Source organism: Pogonomyrmex barbatus, unplaced genomic scaffold (assembly GCF_055798465.1).
Source record: "Pogonomyrmex barbatus isolate J1 unplaced genomic scaffold, ASM5579846v1 scaffold15, whole genome shotgun sequence".
NCBI lineage: Eukaryota > Metazoa > Arthropoda > Insecta > Hymenoptera > Formicidae > Pogonomyrmex > Pogonomyrmex barbatus.
In genome coordinates this window covers 7,663,989-7,678,887 of record NW_028297111.1, presented here as the reverse complement: position 1 = coordinate 7,678,887, position 14,899 = coordinate 7,663,989, and the positions used below count along the sequence as shown (strand labels likewise).

The following is a 14,899-nucleotide window of genomic DNA, read 5'->3' as shown; positions in this document are numbered from 1 at the left end:
CAAATTTTTTAATTTCATTTATGATGTTAATATTATTATTAATTTAATTATCGTTACGTTAGTAACAAATACAATTTTATTATAAGAATCAATGTAAAAAAAAAAAAAAACACAAGAAGCATGTATTACGTACTTGCGTTTGTACAACATACGGGACAGTTATCGTTAATGCTTTTTTGTACATTATTATCAGTAATGCCTAAAGTCGATATGAAAAGCAGCGACACAGTTACTGATGATTTCAGTAAAGGATCGACTATTGGAAAGAGTGCCTCGAATCGGCAAGAAACAGAAGGAGAAAGATCGAGAAAGAGATAGAAAAAGTGAAAATAAGAATGATCTGATCGTTTAAACTTTTTTTTTTTCTTGAATTTGAAGTGTCGTCGACTGTAGAATTTTCGATAGTGCAGACAACATGGATAAGGACACAAGCGATATGAAGAAAAGCCCTAGGGAATCCGCAAATATCTTTAGCGTCCTATTTTTCTGGTTTGTTAAAACTTTTATGTCCATTTCTACAAATATGTTTAATGATTTTAATTCATATTCCTTCTAATTTTTTTCTAATTCCTTTTAATTTTTTCTAATTTCTAAAAAAAAAAAGATAAAAAATAATTTAAACTAAGGCTAAAGCTAATCTATATTGATAGAAACAAATCAGTTGAAAAGAGAAAAAAGTGAAAATTGAAAAAATTGATAAAAACAAAATATTTTCGTCTTGTTTACTATAAAGATTTTTATTTCTACAAAAAAAGGAAGATATATATATATATATATATATATATATATAAGCGAAATCATTTTCTCCTTTTTAAGGAGAATTTCTTTTTAAAAAGAAAAAGTAACTTCTTTAAAGAAAAAGAATCTTGTTTTTGACTGTAAAATTTTCTTATTTCAGAAAAAAAAGAATTTTTATAGTACTTTCTTCTTTCTGAGATAAAAGATATTTTCATCATGTATTTTTTATTTTATAATATATTTCTTATATTATGTTGTGAGAAAATAAAAAATATTTTGTAAATTTAAATTTTAGTAAAAAAATCTTTTTAAACATTTGCTAAAAAATTAATGCGCAATTTATATTGAGTCATGCCCTTATCTTTTTTTACTTCTTGATAACAATTGTTGCAATTATAATTATTGTAATTAACTTTATATATAAACATATTATGCACATTGTTATATCATATTTGACTCAATTATATCATCATTGTTTTATCAAAAGAAATTTATTTCTTTCTTATATTTCTCAAGCATCCTTGATTTTTTAATCGGATATAAATTAATATAAATTTACAATGGAAAATGAATATACAAGGTGTCCGCAAAGTATATCAGAATTGTTTAATTTCTGGAATTGTATATTCTTGTTGAGATCTAGAAAGGATGATTATTTTGAGACGCCTTGCATTAATATGCGTACAATAATTTGAAATTAAATATTTATGTGGAATACACATTTGAACATATACATTTACAAGTTTTTCATATTATATATATATATAAATGAGCGATATATTTCATTCGCTACAGCAATGACGTTTTTCTTCTCTTTTTACTAATGACAGACGTATACATGTAATGACAGATACACACACATATATATGTATATATATATATATTTGTCATTAGTAAAAAGAAAAGAAAAACGTCATTGCTGTAGCGAATGAAATATATCATTTTTTGCAATAAACATATGCAATAAACATATAGGTGGATGAAAGAATTATTTCTGAAAGGCGCTAAAAGGGATCTGGAAGAATCTGATATTTATCAACCTATAAAAGCAGATGAATCCGAGAAATTGACTAATCAACTGGAAAAGTAAGTATTACATGCATAATTGCATTTTTTAACAAACAGAGACACATATAATGCATCTTATAGCAATTATAAATTCTGTATGTTATATACACAATAATAATAAATATTAATAATTATTTTAAAAATATAAGTATATAATATATTTGAACAAATTACAGTATATATAAAATATAATTCCAATATTTATTCTATTTTTTGGTGTAATTATTACTTTTTTTTTATTGTTCTTAAAAGTGATAGTACAGAGAAATGTAAAGAAAATAAATTTAATAAAAATTAACAATAAATTATCTGATATTTGTAAAATTAAATTAATAATAGTAATTTATTAATAAATTTGCGATATAATCAGCTGGTTTGAGTGATTAATGTACAGATGATTTAGACACCTGTTTTAAATATACACAATATGAGATAAGTAGACTGTGGCGTTATAATCATTCTGTCTTTGAATATCTATTTTGAATATCTTTAAATATCTTCGTATTGAAACCTTGTAAAACATTATGTTATATAAAAGTATAAAATATATTAATTGTGTAAAAAATTATATATATATATATATATTATATTAAAACGTCAGATTATAACATTAAATATTATATTTGCCAAATAAAAGTCCTGAAATTTACATAGATAAAATAAGAAGAATCGCGAGAAATCTCATGAAATTGAAGATTTGTTTGATAAAATTTGTTCTTTACTAAAAAGAACGCGAATCTTAAACACGATATGATTGCAAAAATATTTTCTGATTAATGGATTCGTCAATATTCGTCTTTCATTCTTTTTTTAAAGTAACTTTATATAAGAACACAAACGCCTTAACGCATTTTTTTTTGTCCAGATACTGGAAACGCGAACTCGAGAAGCTGAAGAATCTGGAATATACTGTGGGCAAAGATGGGCAAAAAGTACCGTTGAAAAAGAACGCCCGCCCACGATTATATAAAGCGATATTCTACGCTTTCTGGCTGCCATATTTCATAATAGGGATTTACTCATTTATCCAAGTATATCGATATTTTTTTAATAAAAAATCCTACCCGATATACTTCTACTTCAATCAATGTCGTATGTTTGTATCAGGCGATTGATGCCACCGAGTATATCTGAAAGTATTTTATGACAGAATGACGGAAAAAAAATCGTGATCCTATTCTTTTCCATTAGATTTAAGTTAAGGAGAAAGAAGAAAAAAAATTTGCGTTAATAATTGCGGGCTCTCTTTTTCTTCTTAAACAAATTCGACTGTTTAACGACGGCCGTTGGGGGGTTGAATTGAATTTTAACGGGCTTCCTGCTTTTAGTGTTGCGCGGTGCGCGTAATAGTGCCGGTCCTTCAGGGTTGGATCATCGACTACTTTGATAATAATTCGAACACGGACTATAAGATAGAGAGGGATGAGGCACTGGTCTACGTCGCCTTCCTGATCATTTGCAACATCATCTCCGTTATGATAATGCACCATGCGCTAATGCTCTCGCAGCAGATCGGCATGAGAGTACGCATCAGTTGCAGTTCTCTCCTCTACCGAAAGGTAACGTTGTTGAATTAATTTGCGAATTTTGAATGATGCAATCCGATCCTTTTTTTTAAGAGAAAAGCTCTCTTCTCTCTAGATGAAAAGAGGACACTTTTGTTTGTACCTTTACGCAACGTTACGGCTCAGCGCGAAAGGTTTGTCAACTTGCTCGGAATCACTCGTTCAAATATAAACCAATCTTTGGATTATTTGGAAAGTAGATTTATTTCAATGTCAAAGAAAATTAATTTTAAACGCGTTTTCCTCGTTGCTCGAAGAAGTGATTGGTCACATTGAGTTTGTTATCTCGCGGTTATTTGCATACGCTCGTTGTCGACCATTTCCGAGCTTCTTGCTCGGAAAAATGTTTCAGTCTAATGCGTTAAAAATGTAAAATGAACGTGTCAGTAACACACCGACACACGTTATCAATTTTTCTTCATTTATATAATCGCTCAAAATATTCAGAGCAAAGTCCATAATATATATTTAATATATGTTTTCTTCTTACATTTAATTGATATTTAATTAATTTTGAATCTACAAGTTGCCATAATTAAGATTTGTATTGCACCCAATGACGTCAGGTCTTTTCTGCGTATATAATTATACGAGTTAAAATTTTTTGCTAATCATTTATTAGTAATTTTTTTCTTTTAGCCTCCACCTTTGAAGATTTATTGCAAGCTATGAAATCTATCCTTTTAAAATTTTGTAACAACTTTGTAATATTTTTTTATAATGTGCATATGCGAAGGAAGAAGTTAGCCGAGTATAGCTGCAGTTATATATTATAATTTAAAGAAATAGTAAATAAGTGCCTGGCTATTCGTGGTGGTCAGATATCGTCTTCATTAAGCGCGTCCTTCGACTTTTGACTGATAACACGTTTGCTGGTACCCCGCGAATATGCATCACAGAATGACACATGTCTTCTGAGCGTAGCGTTATCTTTCGAAATAGTAAATAAATTGCTATGCAAATGAAAAAAAAAACGCAACCAAATGGAAAATAGCAATTTTCATTCGCAAGAAAAAGTAGAAAAATATCCCGCTTGCTCTTAAAGCGTGTCTAATATTTAAAATTATTTTTACAATTTCTACTAATTTAATTTTAAACTAGAATAATTTAAAAAATTTTTTTACTACTTTTGGATTATATTATTTTACAATATTATTTGACACAAGTTGGCTTTTGGAGTTCAGAAGGTCAAACTTTTTAAACTTATTTGACTCGCTTGTTATGACGCAAATATCGCGAATAATGTTATTTGAAAATTTGACATAATGGCATTTGAAAAAAAAAAAGATAGATTTTTAAGATAAAAAAATTTTATTGCAAACATTTTTTTTTTTAATATTACAGTTATTACGGATAAATAAAGCATCCATGACTCAAACTGGTACTGGGCAAATTATGAATCTTCTTAGCAACGATGTTACTCGTTTCGATCAGTTGACAATGTTTTTGAATTATGTGTGGATTATGCCATTTCAGGTAATTCTTTATTTCGAGAAAAGTATATCGTACATAGAATATTTCGAACTAAACATTAATAGCATATTTTTTTCAACTTAGCGTTCTAAAATCTGTGGAGAAATTAAAATTTTTGAAAAATTTGGAAATTTTCAGAAAAACATGACTTACATGACTACTTAAATTATTATTTTTTTAATAATATTATTTTATATCTATATCATGTTTTTAGCTCTTTTCTTCTTTTAAAAAAATCAATTTAATTTTTTAATTTTCTTATTCATTCAAAAATATCCGAAATATCTTTTGCATTTATAATCCTATAATTATTACCTATTTCTTTAACTAAAATAAAATAACGTTTTTTTTATAAACTATTAATAGGTATATCGATTATTATTATTATGATAGTTTTTTTAACTTATAGAAAATATATATTGTATTTATTTGTATACACATATATTTTATACTTTCATTGGCAATTTCAATTTAAATTGTAGAGAGATTGACTCCTCTTTTCCTTTTTACATTGGTTTAGAAAAAAACAATGTGCGATTTGACGTTAATTTGAATTTTCCTTATTTTGCAGATCGTGATAATAGGATATGTAATGTGGGATAAGGTCGGTATTTCGCTTTTTGTTGGCGTTGGATCGCTGTTAATTATCAGCTTAATCGTACAGGGAAGCGTTAGTCTTCTGAGCCGTAGTATTAGAGCCATGATTGCCCCACTGACTGATCGAAGAGTGCAACTGATGAGCGAGCTCGTAGCTGGGATACAGGTATTTCCAGGATATTTAATCCATTATTTTGTTCTTAACAACAATTGATGATTGATGACAGCCAATGATGATGAACGAAGGAAGGATGAAGAACCTCTGGCGAAAATAAAAATTGGAGCCTAAACTGTAAATGTAAGGGAACGGTGACAGAAAGCTTTAAGCAAACGTTTCTAAGGGGAATAGATTGGTAACAAATTGGAATGCAAAGGGAGCATTAAAGGAAGCTTCTAAATGATGACTTGTTTTACGTTACATTCAACACGCTTACGCTCTACTTTTCACTTTCGCCGAAGAAACCTGGCGTGAAATTTTACAAGAGAGCGATCATTGCAAAAAACAAATTTTTTTCGAAAAATCTCTTTCTTGCTTTCAGGTGGTGAAAATGTACGCTTGGGAAAAGCCGTTCAGTAAGATCGTGTGCATGACCCGAGCATTAGAAATTAAAATAATAACCTTCTCGTCGTATGTGCGCGCCACATATCTGGCTATCATAGTGTTCACTGAGCGAATTATCCTTTACTTCACGCTAATAATGTTCGTCCTGACGGGAAATAATCTGACCGCCGACGTGACGTATGTAATGGCGACTTATTTCAACATTCTCCAGCTGACTACCGCGTTGTACTTTCCACAAGCGCTGATACAGCTGGGCGAGTCAATGGTTTCCATGAACCGATTGGAGGTACGTGTACGTTAATTACGTGTCAAATTTCGCACCGAATTCTCTTAAACTCATTGTTTTTTTTTTCTATTCTCCAGTATTTTGATCGACGGGTACTGGCGCAATAATTGAGATTTGTGTGTATTAAACTTGTTGCAGGATCTGTTGTTGATGAACGAGGTGAACATACAAGAGACGGAGAAGACGTCGCAATCCGAATCTCGGAGAACAAACGGGACGGCTGAGGACGCGGAGAGTCCAGCGGACAGGTACATTTCGAAAGATGGAAGTGCCGAGATCGCACAGGCGTCGCCCGATCTTCCGGTTTGCGTGAAGATTCAGCGCGTTTCTGCCAATTGGATCAACGGCCAGCTGCCGCCGACGTTGTGCAACATCAGCCTGACTATCCAACCGGGTACGCTGTGTGCCCTGGTCGGTCCCGTGGGTTCTGGCAAATCGTCTTTGCTCTATTTGCTGCTGAAGGAGCTGGACCCCGGTGCGGGAACGGTGATCCTCACTCAGGACTCTTTGAAGAACAGCCTTCGAGGCACCCTGAACAATGGCTACTTCACGAATAACCCGAATCTACGGATCTCCTACGCCAGTCAAGAACCCTGGCTCTTCGGTGGTACCGTAAGAGACAATATATTGTTCGGCCAGCCCTATGACAAAGTCAGATACGCCCAGGTAATTGTCAAAGTTCCAAGTAGTCGCTGCAGATCCATTATTTCTCTTTTACTTATCGCATATTAATATCAATAACTTCTTCCTACAACTTCGCGGTTCTCGACTTCTTTTAGCTCTTCAATTTAGCGATTATCTTTGATTATCACATATGTGATAATTTGCGTTATCATTCAATTGCCATTAATGCAATTAATTAGAGAAGATATGATCTTTCTCAACGATATTATATAATTATATAATTTGGCAAATCTTTAATTAGAATTAGTGTTAAACATTTTAAAGAAATTTATGATATTCTATATATATATATATATATATATATATATATATATATATATACACATAAAAAAATCATATATTCGACTGACTTTTAATATTAATATTCAGATTCAACAAATCTTCTTTTAATAAAAAAAATTATATAAAGGAGAGAATAAAATTTTTCTTTATCTTATAGAATTTTATATATAGAAAAGGGAACATAAAGAACGTATAATGTTTATTGTGATATGTTACTCATTTCCTGCGTTCACTCTTCAATTGGCAAACGCCGTTTTCAGGTGGCAAACGCGTGTGCCCTGACGAAGGATTTCCGGCAGTTTCCGCAGGGAGATATGACGTTAGTCGGCGACAGAGGTGTGTCCCTGTCCGGAGGCCAAAGGGCGCGAATCAATCTTGCGAGAGCGGTTTATAGACAGGCAGATCTCTATCTGCTCGACGATCCCTTGAGCGCGGTGGACACTCGCGTCGCCAGGCACCTTTATTGGAAGTGCATAACCGAGTATCTTCACGGTAAGACAAGGGTACTCGTCACCCATCAGTTGCAATTTCTTAAACGGGCGGATCACATCGTCGTACTGGATCGAGTGAGTATCCCTCAGTAAAATATCTCTCTGATCGGTACTTTTAGAAAAACTTTTATAAAAAAAAAAAAAATTCTTATTATGCATTTTCAATTTTTAACTTTAAATTATTTTCATTCTATTCTTTGGATTTGATTTTAAAATCTCATTCTTTTCCAATTTTCTTTCCAATCAATAATAATAGTCTAATTTTGTCTTTAAATTTCTTCATATTCTTAATGTTGCAGAAACATGTTGTAGTGATGTGTCAAAATAGATAGAAATCGTCCATCCAAGTTAACGCTACTATGAACGAAACTCTTTTAATAAAAAAATTGTTTAATTATGATTAATTAAATTATTATTAATTAAATTAAATTAAAGACAACTTTTGCTCATCAAGAGTTAAATGTTTTTTTTTAAGGGTTTCATGAAGATGCAAGGAAGCTACAATGAATTAGTGAGGTCAAATAAAGATTTCACCCAAATGATGGACAGTTTAGCAACGAGTCACGAAGCACAGAAGAAGGAAGACGAAGCAAGAAGAGCTTCGGAAATGTCTGTAAAGAGAACTTCGATAATGAGACGTGCTTCAGGATTATCTGTCGCGAGTTCCGTTGTTGTAAGACGTTGATTCTTATCGTTTAATCGAAAAAAACTTCTAGAAATCAATATATTTTTTTGCGCACCATTCTTCGTTTAACAAAAATAAAATATTAATTGCATTAAGGATAGCGCAGCTCTGTATGCAACTAATAAATCTAAAACAAACAAAAAAAAAATAGTTCACCAAATGAAGCCAATGGCTTTCAGAGCTCTTATTGATTTTCTAACGTTAAAAAAAAATATATATATTTTTAACAAAGCGACGAAATTTTTATTAAGCCAAACTTCGTTGCAAAAAAAACTAATTAGATAATTTTAGGTCTGTCGTTTGTTTCGTCACTGTGTAGTACTCGGACATCGACGATTCGGATTACGAGGAAAACCAACCGGAGGGCGAAATGATGGCGCGTGGCCGTTTGTCTGGCAAAGTGTACAAGGAATATTTGTATCACGGCGGCAATTACCTCGTCCTGTTCATGCTGCTGTTGTTATTCGTCATCAGTCAGGTAGCCACCACTGGGAACGACTACTGGCTCTCATATTGGACCAGCTTGGAAAACGTCAGACGTAACAAGGGTACGCAACAAGTTGAGAAGGAGTACGAGAGCATCCGCAATGATAGCTTCCTTGGTTCAATCTTCACCCTGGAACAGGATGGCTTGCTCGGCACCGTAGATGCCATATACGTCTACACATTTTGCATCGTTGCCTGCACCATCACCACCCTGCTGCGCAGTTTTCTGTATATGAAGATCTGCATGAATTCGAGCCGTAATCTTCATAATATTATGTTCTTCAATCTTCTGCAGACACGGATGTCCTTCTTCCATAACAATCCCTCCGGTGAGTAGACGATCGTGAGAATTCCGAATTTCGGCAAAGAAGATCACAGAAAATTGGATTGGAAAATAATTTTAAGTTTGAAATGAGAGAAATTACATGTAGATATGTTTTTGTCTTATCTGTAATTACTTTACTAAGGCATCCCGTAAAGAAATAAGTGACGTAGTGACTTAATTTATAATTTATAAGATGATAAATATATTTGGTATACGAGGTATACTTCATTTTATATTTAGATAAATAAATAAACTTAAATTTAGTTTTGCATTTTATTTAATAAATAATAACAAATATTAATAAAAAAGTTAGAATCAGTAAATCCATGACAATGTTTCATGTCATTTAATTTAATATCTATTCATTTATTGTTTAATATTTATGATATGTCAAATATTTTTCCGAAAAAAATATACATTTTAAAAATGTTAATGACATATTTCTCAGTTTTGACGGTTTTAATGATTACCAAACAAGTATGGCGCCATCTTTAAAAAATTACAATTACTTTTTACGGGAGTTCGAGGCTTTAAAAATTTTTAATATTTTTATTATTATCTGTAAAATAATATAATAATTATTAACTATACGCGGTTAATTCGTAATAGGAAGTTCTAAATCACATCAAGCAGCCTATATCAATTTGTGCATTTTACTCTTTGGATTCTTTTTTTGAATCTTATTTAAATTTAGTGATTGTCCTTTAGGGAGAATTCTGAACAGATTTTCAAAGGATATCGGCACCATGGATGAATTTTTACCTAAAATAATGTTGGAAGCAATTCAAGTGGGCTGCGTAGTGTGCGGTATAATGGTTATGGAGGCGATAATTAATGTATGGATGCTGATACCGATAGTAATACTAATCATCTTATTTTTCTTTGCAACAAAGTTTTATTTGAAAACTGCTCAAAACGTTAAACGTCTTGAAGGCGTCAGTAAGTATTAAAACAAATAACTCATTATTAGAAAAAAAAAAAAAAGGATACGCGCGGCAAAATGTCAAATACTTGATCCCTAGATTTCTTAGATTGTTTGATTTTTAACATCAATTGTTTCGTTAAAATTTGAACTTTCAGAGCAATATAGAGAAGTCGAGAATTTTATTTATGTAAAAATATTATATATAAATATATAAATATAAATATAAATATATATATATATATTTTTTTTTATTTATATATTTAATTTGGCCTTCGGACTTTTCCGTATTAATTTACAAAGAGGTAATCTTGATCTTCATCTACTAATTTCAAGTTCTTATTTTTCTCTAGGAATTTAGGATCTGCCAATTAAAAAAATTTTTGAATTTGCGTTTAACTGTGCCTTTTCAGCGAAAAGCCCATTATTCTCGCACGTGAATGCCACATTGAACGGTCTGCCGACAGTTAGGAGCAGCGGCGCTGGAATTGAGAAAATGATGCAAAGGAAATTTGACATGTTGCAAGACCGTCATACTGGTACATGGTTCCTCGTCTTAACTTGTGGGACGGCTTTCGGTATTTTTATGGACCTCATCATGTGCCTATTCGTCGCTTGTCTTTGCTTCCTCCTGGTGCTAACGAATGAGGATGGTAAATCTTTTTTCGATCTTGAGGTCTCTGTTTATCTATTCTTATTTCTGCATGAAATTAATATTTGGAATAACAAAGATTACACAGGAAGAATGGTTTTGTTGAAGTATTTACATTAAATTTGATTTGGATATAGATTTGAAAGTGAGTCGTTATTAAGCCATCAAAGTTGTTACGTAGAACGCTAAAGTATAATGGTAATATTGCGAAAATTTAAACGTCCAGTATAAATATTTGGATTTGGCAACAAAATTATGTTCAAATCTGTATTTGACTGAAATTCGTAAATGTTTCAGCAAAATTGCTTTTTCACGTAATCACGAGTTGTTGTAAATCTTTTCATTGATCCTTCAGACAGCACGGCCGGCAGCAAAGCTGGTCTGGCAATATCGCAATCGATGATATTGATCGGTTGCCTGCAATACGGCCTAAAACAATCTACTGAGACATTATCGTTGATGACGTCCGTGGAAAGAATTCTTCAGTATACGAATCTTCCTAAAGAAGAGCCTATCACTTCGAAGAAACCACCGCCACCCGCATGGCCGTCTCAAGGACAATTGGTTTTAAAGAATGTCAACATGAGATACAATAAGGATGATCCACCGGTTTTAAAGGTAAGACAAGATCGGATTTTGACAAATGTTTCTTTAATTTGAAAATTTTTTTTTACCCTTATTACATCTTCGTGTTCACTTTTTGCAGAATTTGAACCTGTCCGTCGAGCCAGGCTGGAAAATCGGCGTGGTGGGTCGGACTGGTGCTGGCAAGTCCTCCTTGATCTCGGCTCTTTTCCGGCTGTTCAACGAAGGTCTGGAAGGCGAGATTAAGATTGACGATTGGGACACGAGCACAGTGGGCCTGAGCGATCTGCGCTGCAAGATCTCCATCATACCACAGGAACCAGTACTCTTCTCTGAGAGTCTGCGCTACAATCTGGACCCGTTCAATCAGTACGATGACATGAGACTGTGGGAGGTGTTGCGACAGGTCGAGCTGAACGATCTTGCGTTGGACCAAGACGTCTCCTACGGTGGCTACAATTTCAGCGTCGGCCAAAGACAACTTATATGTCTGGCTAGAGCCATCCTGAGGAACAATCGCTTGCTCGTTCTCGACGAGGCTACAGCCAATATTGATTCGCAGTGAGTCTTGTGATATTTCATTAGAATTATTTCTTCGGCAAAAGTGTCTAAGTCTTTAAAATGCTACCTGATGAAGATATATACGTTTTTTTATTCGGTCGATCAATTGCAGACGGATATGAATAAATTATCATTATCACAACGATTAAGATTTTCTACATTTGTGCATTTTCAGTATGAATATTTATTTTACATAATAAATGAAATTTGAAATTTTAGAGAACATTGTTTTGGATTACACTGAATTGGATTTCGAGCAAATATCTATATTCGGTATTTGCTGAAGCTGCCAGAAATATTTGGATTTTTAATGTTAATATTTGTGAATTTGTGAATTTTTAAATTTTTATTTCTATTTCTAGCACCGATGCCTTAATTCAAGACACAATAAGAAGCATATTTAAGGAATGCACTGTCATTACAATAGCACATCGTTTAAATACCATTATAGACAGTGATCGAATCATTGTGATGGAAAATGGTACTATAGTGGTAAGTTTTTTTATTTCAATGAATTACGAATATGTTAAGAAAAATATTTTATGAAACACACCTAAGAAGAACAATTCTTTGTTAATAATTATAATGAAAATTTGATTATAATAATTTTGGTCAGTTATCAGCAAAATTTTATTTCTTAGAAAAAGAGAAAGCTTGCATGTTTAATGAAAATAATAAAAGATCAGTCAATATTGTTTATTGCTTTTTGAATTTTTACATTTAGGGTTTTAAGAAGGTTAAAATAAAGTTAAATAAAGAATTGTAACACGAAACATATCTAGGAAAATTTTGAGATTAAAAAGAACTTTTTTTTATAATTTATAATGTAATTTCTTTGAAATCGAATAAATATCATAGGAGAATATTTATTTTTTTCAAGAAATATCAATGTTACAAGTATAAAGATTAGAAACTTTTTCAGAGAAAAATCATTTACATTTGGAAAATCAAAATTTTCACGAAATGTCACAGGAATTCGGCTGTCCGTACGAGTTGTTGCATAATAAACCAAGCGGCTACTTTTCTCAAATGGTGGAGAAGACGGGCAATCAGATGGCGCAAAGTCTTTTGGAACAGGCGAAAAAAGCATGCGAAAAGAATAATGATCATCGTGAATTGGCCCTATCAACACAAAATACCGAGGGCGAGAGCGACGTCACGATCACAGAACAATCTGCTCTGTAGATTCTTTTTTGTAGAGAAAAATAAATCTATATACATAATTTAAAGATATAAATATTAAAATTATATAAATAATTATATACAATTTTATGTACATATATTCTTTAATGTCAATTTGCGATCAAATTTGTAAAGAAAAGAAGAAACGAAGAATGAAAGAAAGATAGGAGAAAGATATTAAATAATATAAATCAAAGATAAAAGATATATTTTTATCTTTAAATAATATATAGTATATTACATATCAATTTCGATTTTTAGTTTTTATTTATTTACGTTACTAATTGTAACGTAAATAAATTAGTCTTTATTGTAAAGACAAAATAAGATTAGACACTATTTTTTTCGATATTTTTGTCAGAGTGTGTTAAAATAAAACAGTATTTCTTATAATTATTACATAACATAATATAATATAATAATTATAAGATATAAGATATTATAAGTATTTATATTTGTGTTTATTTGGAATGCTAGTAATTAGTTTTTCTATTCAGTTTTCTTCTCCTCATCCTTGCATAAATTAAATATTAATATCTCTATAATAAGTTAGCTATAAATACAGCAAAAATTTAATTCTTTTATGTATAAATTTTATGTATTATTATAACTTATCATACAGCAAATATGGCTATAAGATAGAGAGATTTTAATATTACAAATTGCAAAATTATTACAGATATACTGTAATCATATTATAAGATTTAATAGAAGCTGTTGTGTGCAAAATATTATATCAATATTATAATTCAATCACGTGCTTATACAGCACACTTTGTACACTTACGAGAGACATCTTAGGAACGTTCTTAGAACATCCTCTTATCTTATAAGATGTCTTCTGAATTTTTAGAACAGAAAACTCCCTTGGAGATCTCTGTTGGATATAATATTGAAGAAATATTGTAAATATATTTTTTTGGTAATATATTTCGTAATACTTTAATAAATTAATGTAAATGTAATTTTAAATAATTGAAAAATAAACTAATATTTATAATTATTATTTTTATTTAAATTATATTTATAAAATATTATATGTTTACTGGCAGGATCCCAAGTAAACACAAATTAATCGTCGAGTAAGCTAACCAAAATTTAGAGAAAATTATTCCGATGATTAATGATAAAATATATTATAAATATCTCAATCAATTAAATATTTAATATTATTTAATACAAACAAAATGCTTATATACTGTTTTTCTATTCAAATCTTTTCATACAAAGCAATCTTGATAACATCGAAACAGAGTCAAAATTCATATTTGCCGAATTCATTATATGATCTGGATCTGAAAAAGTTGTAACTCGCTCCCCTCATTATATATAATATGGCGATATGTACAAAATAAACAAAATAAACTTTATTTTCACAAATAAATGTTAAGTACATTTTGTAGATGCACTTACTTTTTAAAATCACATTATTTCACTCATAAAATTAACAGATAGAAGTGAGACGTTATTGATATATAAGAAAATTAAAAATTAAATCCGCACATATATCTTTCTTCGCAGAAAGAAATGAACGAGGCCCCTCGCTTGCCCAAGATCCCAAGATATCAAGTAGTCTTCGAGACAATAAACCGGGAATCGTAAGGACGATTATATAGCCAGACGAATAGTCGGGAGCCATCCAGAAGAAAAACTGAACGATGTTGCTTACGCGAATACAAACAACTTGTCAAATGCGGCTCTCGTCTTCATGTTTCATCTGTGAAAAAGCATATGGCGTGTGTGGCGAGATATATA

General features: G+C 31.3%; 1 protein-coding gene across 1 annotated transcript; it reads left to right on the top strand.

The window, feature by feature from the left end:
* The first annotated feature begins 125 nt into the window (after window positions 1-125).
* On the top strand, window positions 126-14,147 carry LOC105426419 (ATP-binding cassette subfamily C member 4). Its single transcript, XM_089073580.1, has 17 exons — window positions 126-489; window positions 1,714-1,824; window positions 2,672-2,837; window positions 3,135-3,365; window positions 4,716-4,847; window positions 5,416-5,607; window positions 5,981-6,289; window positions 6,428-6,955; window positions 7,516-7,821; window positions 8,222-8,419; window positions 8,751-9,246; window positions 9,951-10,181; window positions 10,578-10,817; window positions 11,172-11,434; window positions 11,523-11,962; window positions 12,325-12,454; window positions 12,935-14,147. Exons 1-17 carry the CDS (start codon window positions 416-418, stop codon window positions 13,145-13,147), a joined length of 4,260 nt encoding a protein of 1,419 aa, XP_088929706.1. The 5' UTR covers window positions 126-415; the 3' UTR covers window positions 13,148-14,147.
* Window positions 14,148-14,899: the final 752 nt, after the last annotated feature.

What these genes read in the sequence shown, in the direction of transcription:
- LOC105426419 (XM_089073580.1), top strand. Translation starts at nt 416, where the DNA reads ATGGATAAGGACACAAGCGATATGAAGAAAAGCCCTAGGGAATCCGCA. An exon ending in GGATTTACTCATTTATCCAA is followed by an intron (nt 2,838 to 3,134) that starts GTATATCGATAT and finishes TCCTGCTTTTAG; the next exon opens with TGTTGCGCGGTGCGCGTAAT. An exon ending in GTTCTCTCCTCTACCGAAAG is followed by an intron (nt 3,366 to 4,715) that starts GTAACGTTGTTG and finishes TTAATATTACAG; the next exon opens with TTATTACGGATAAATAAAGC.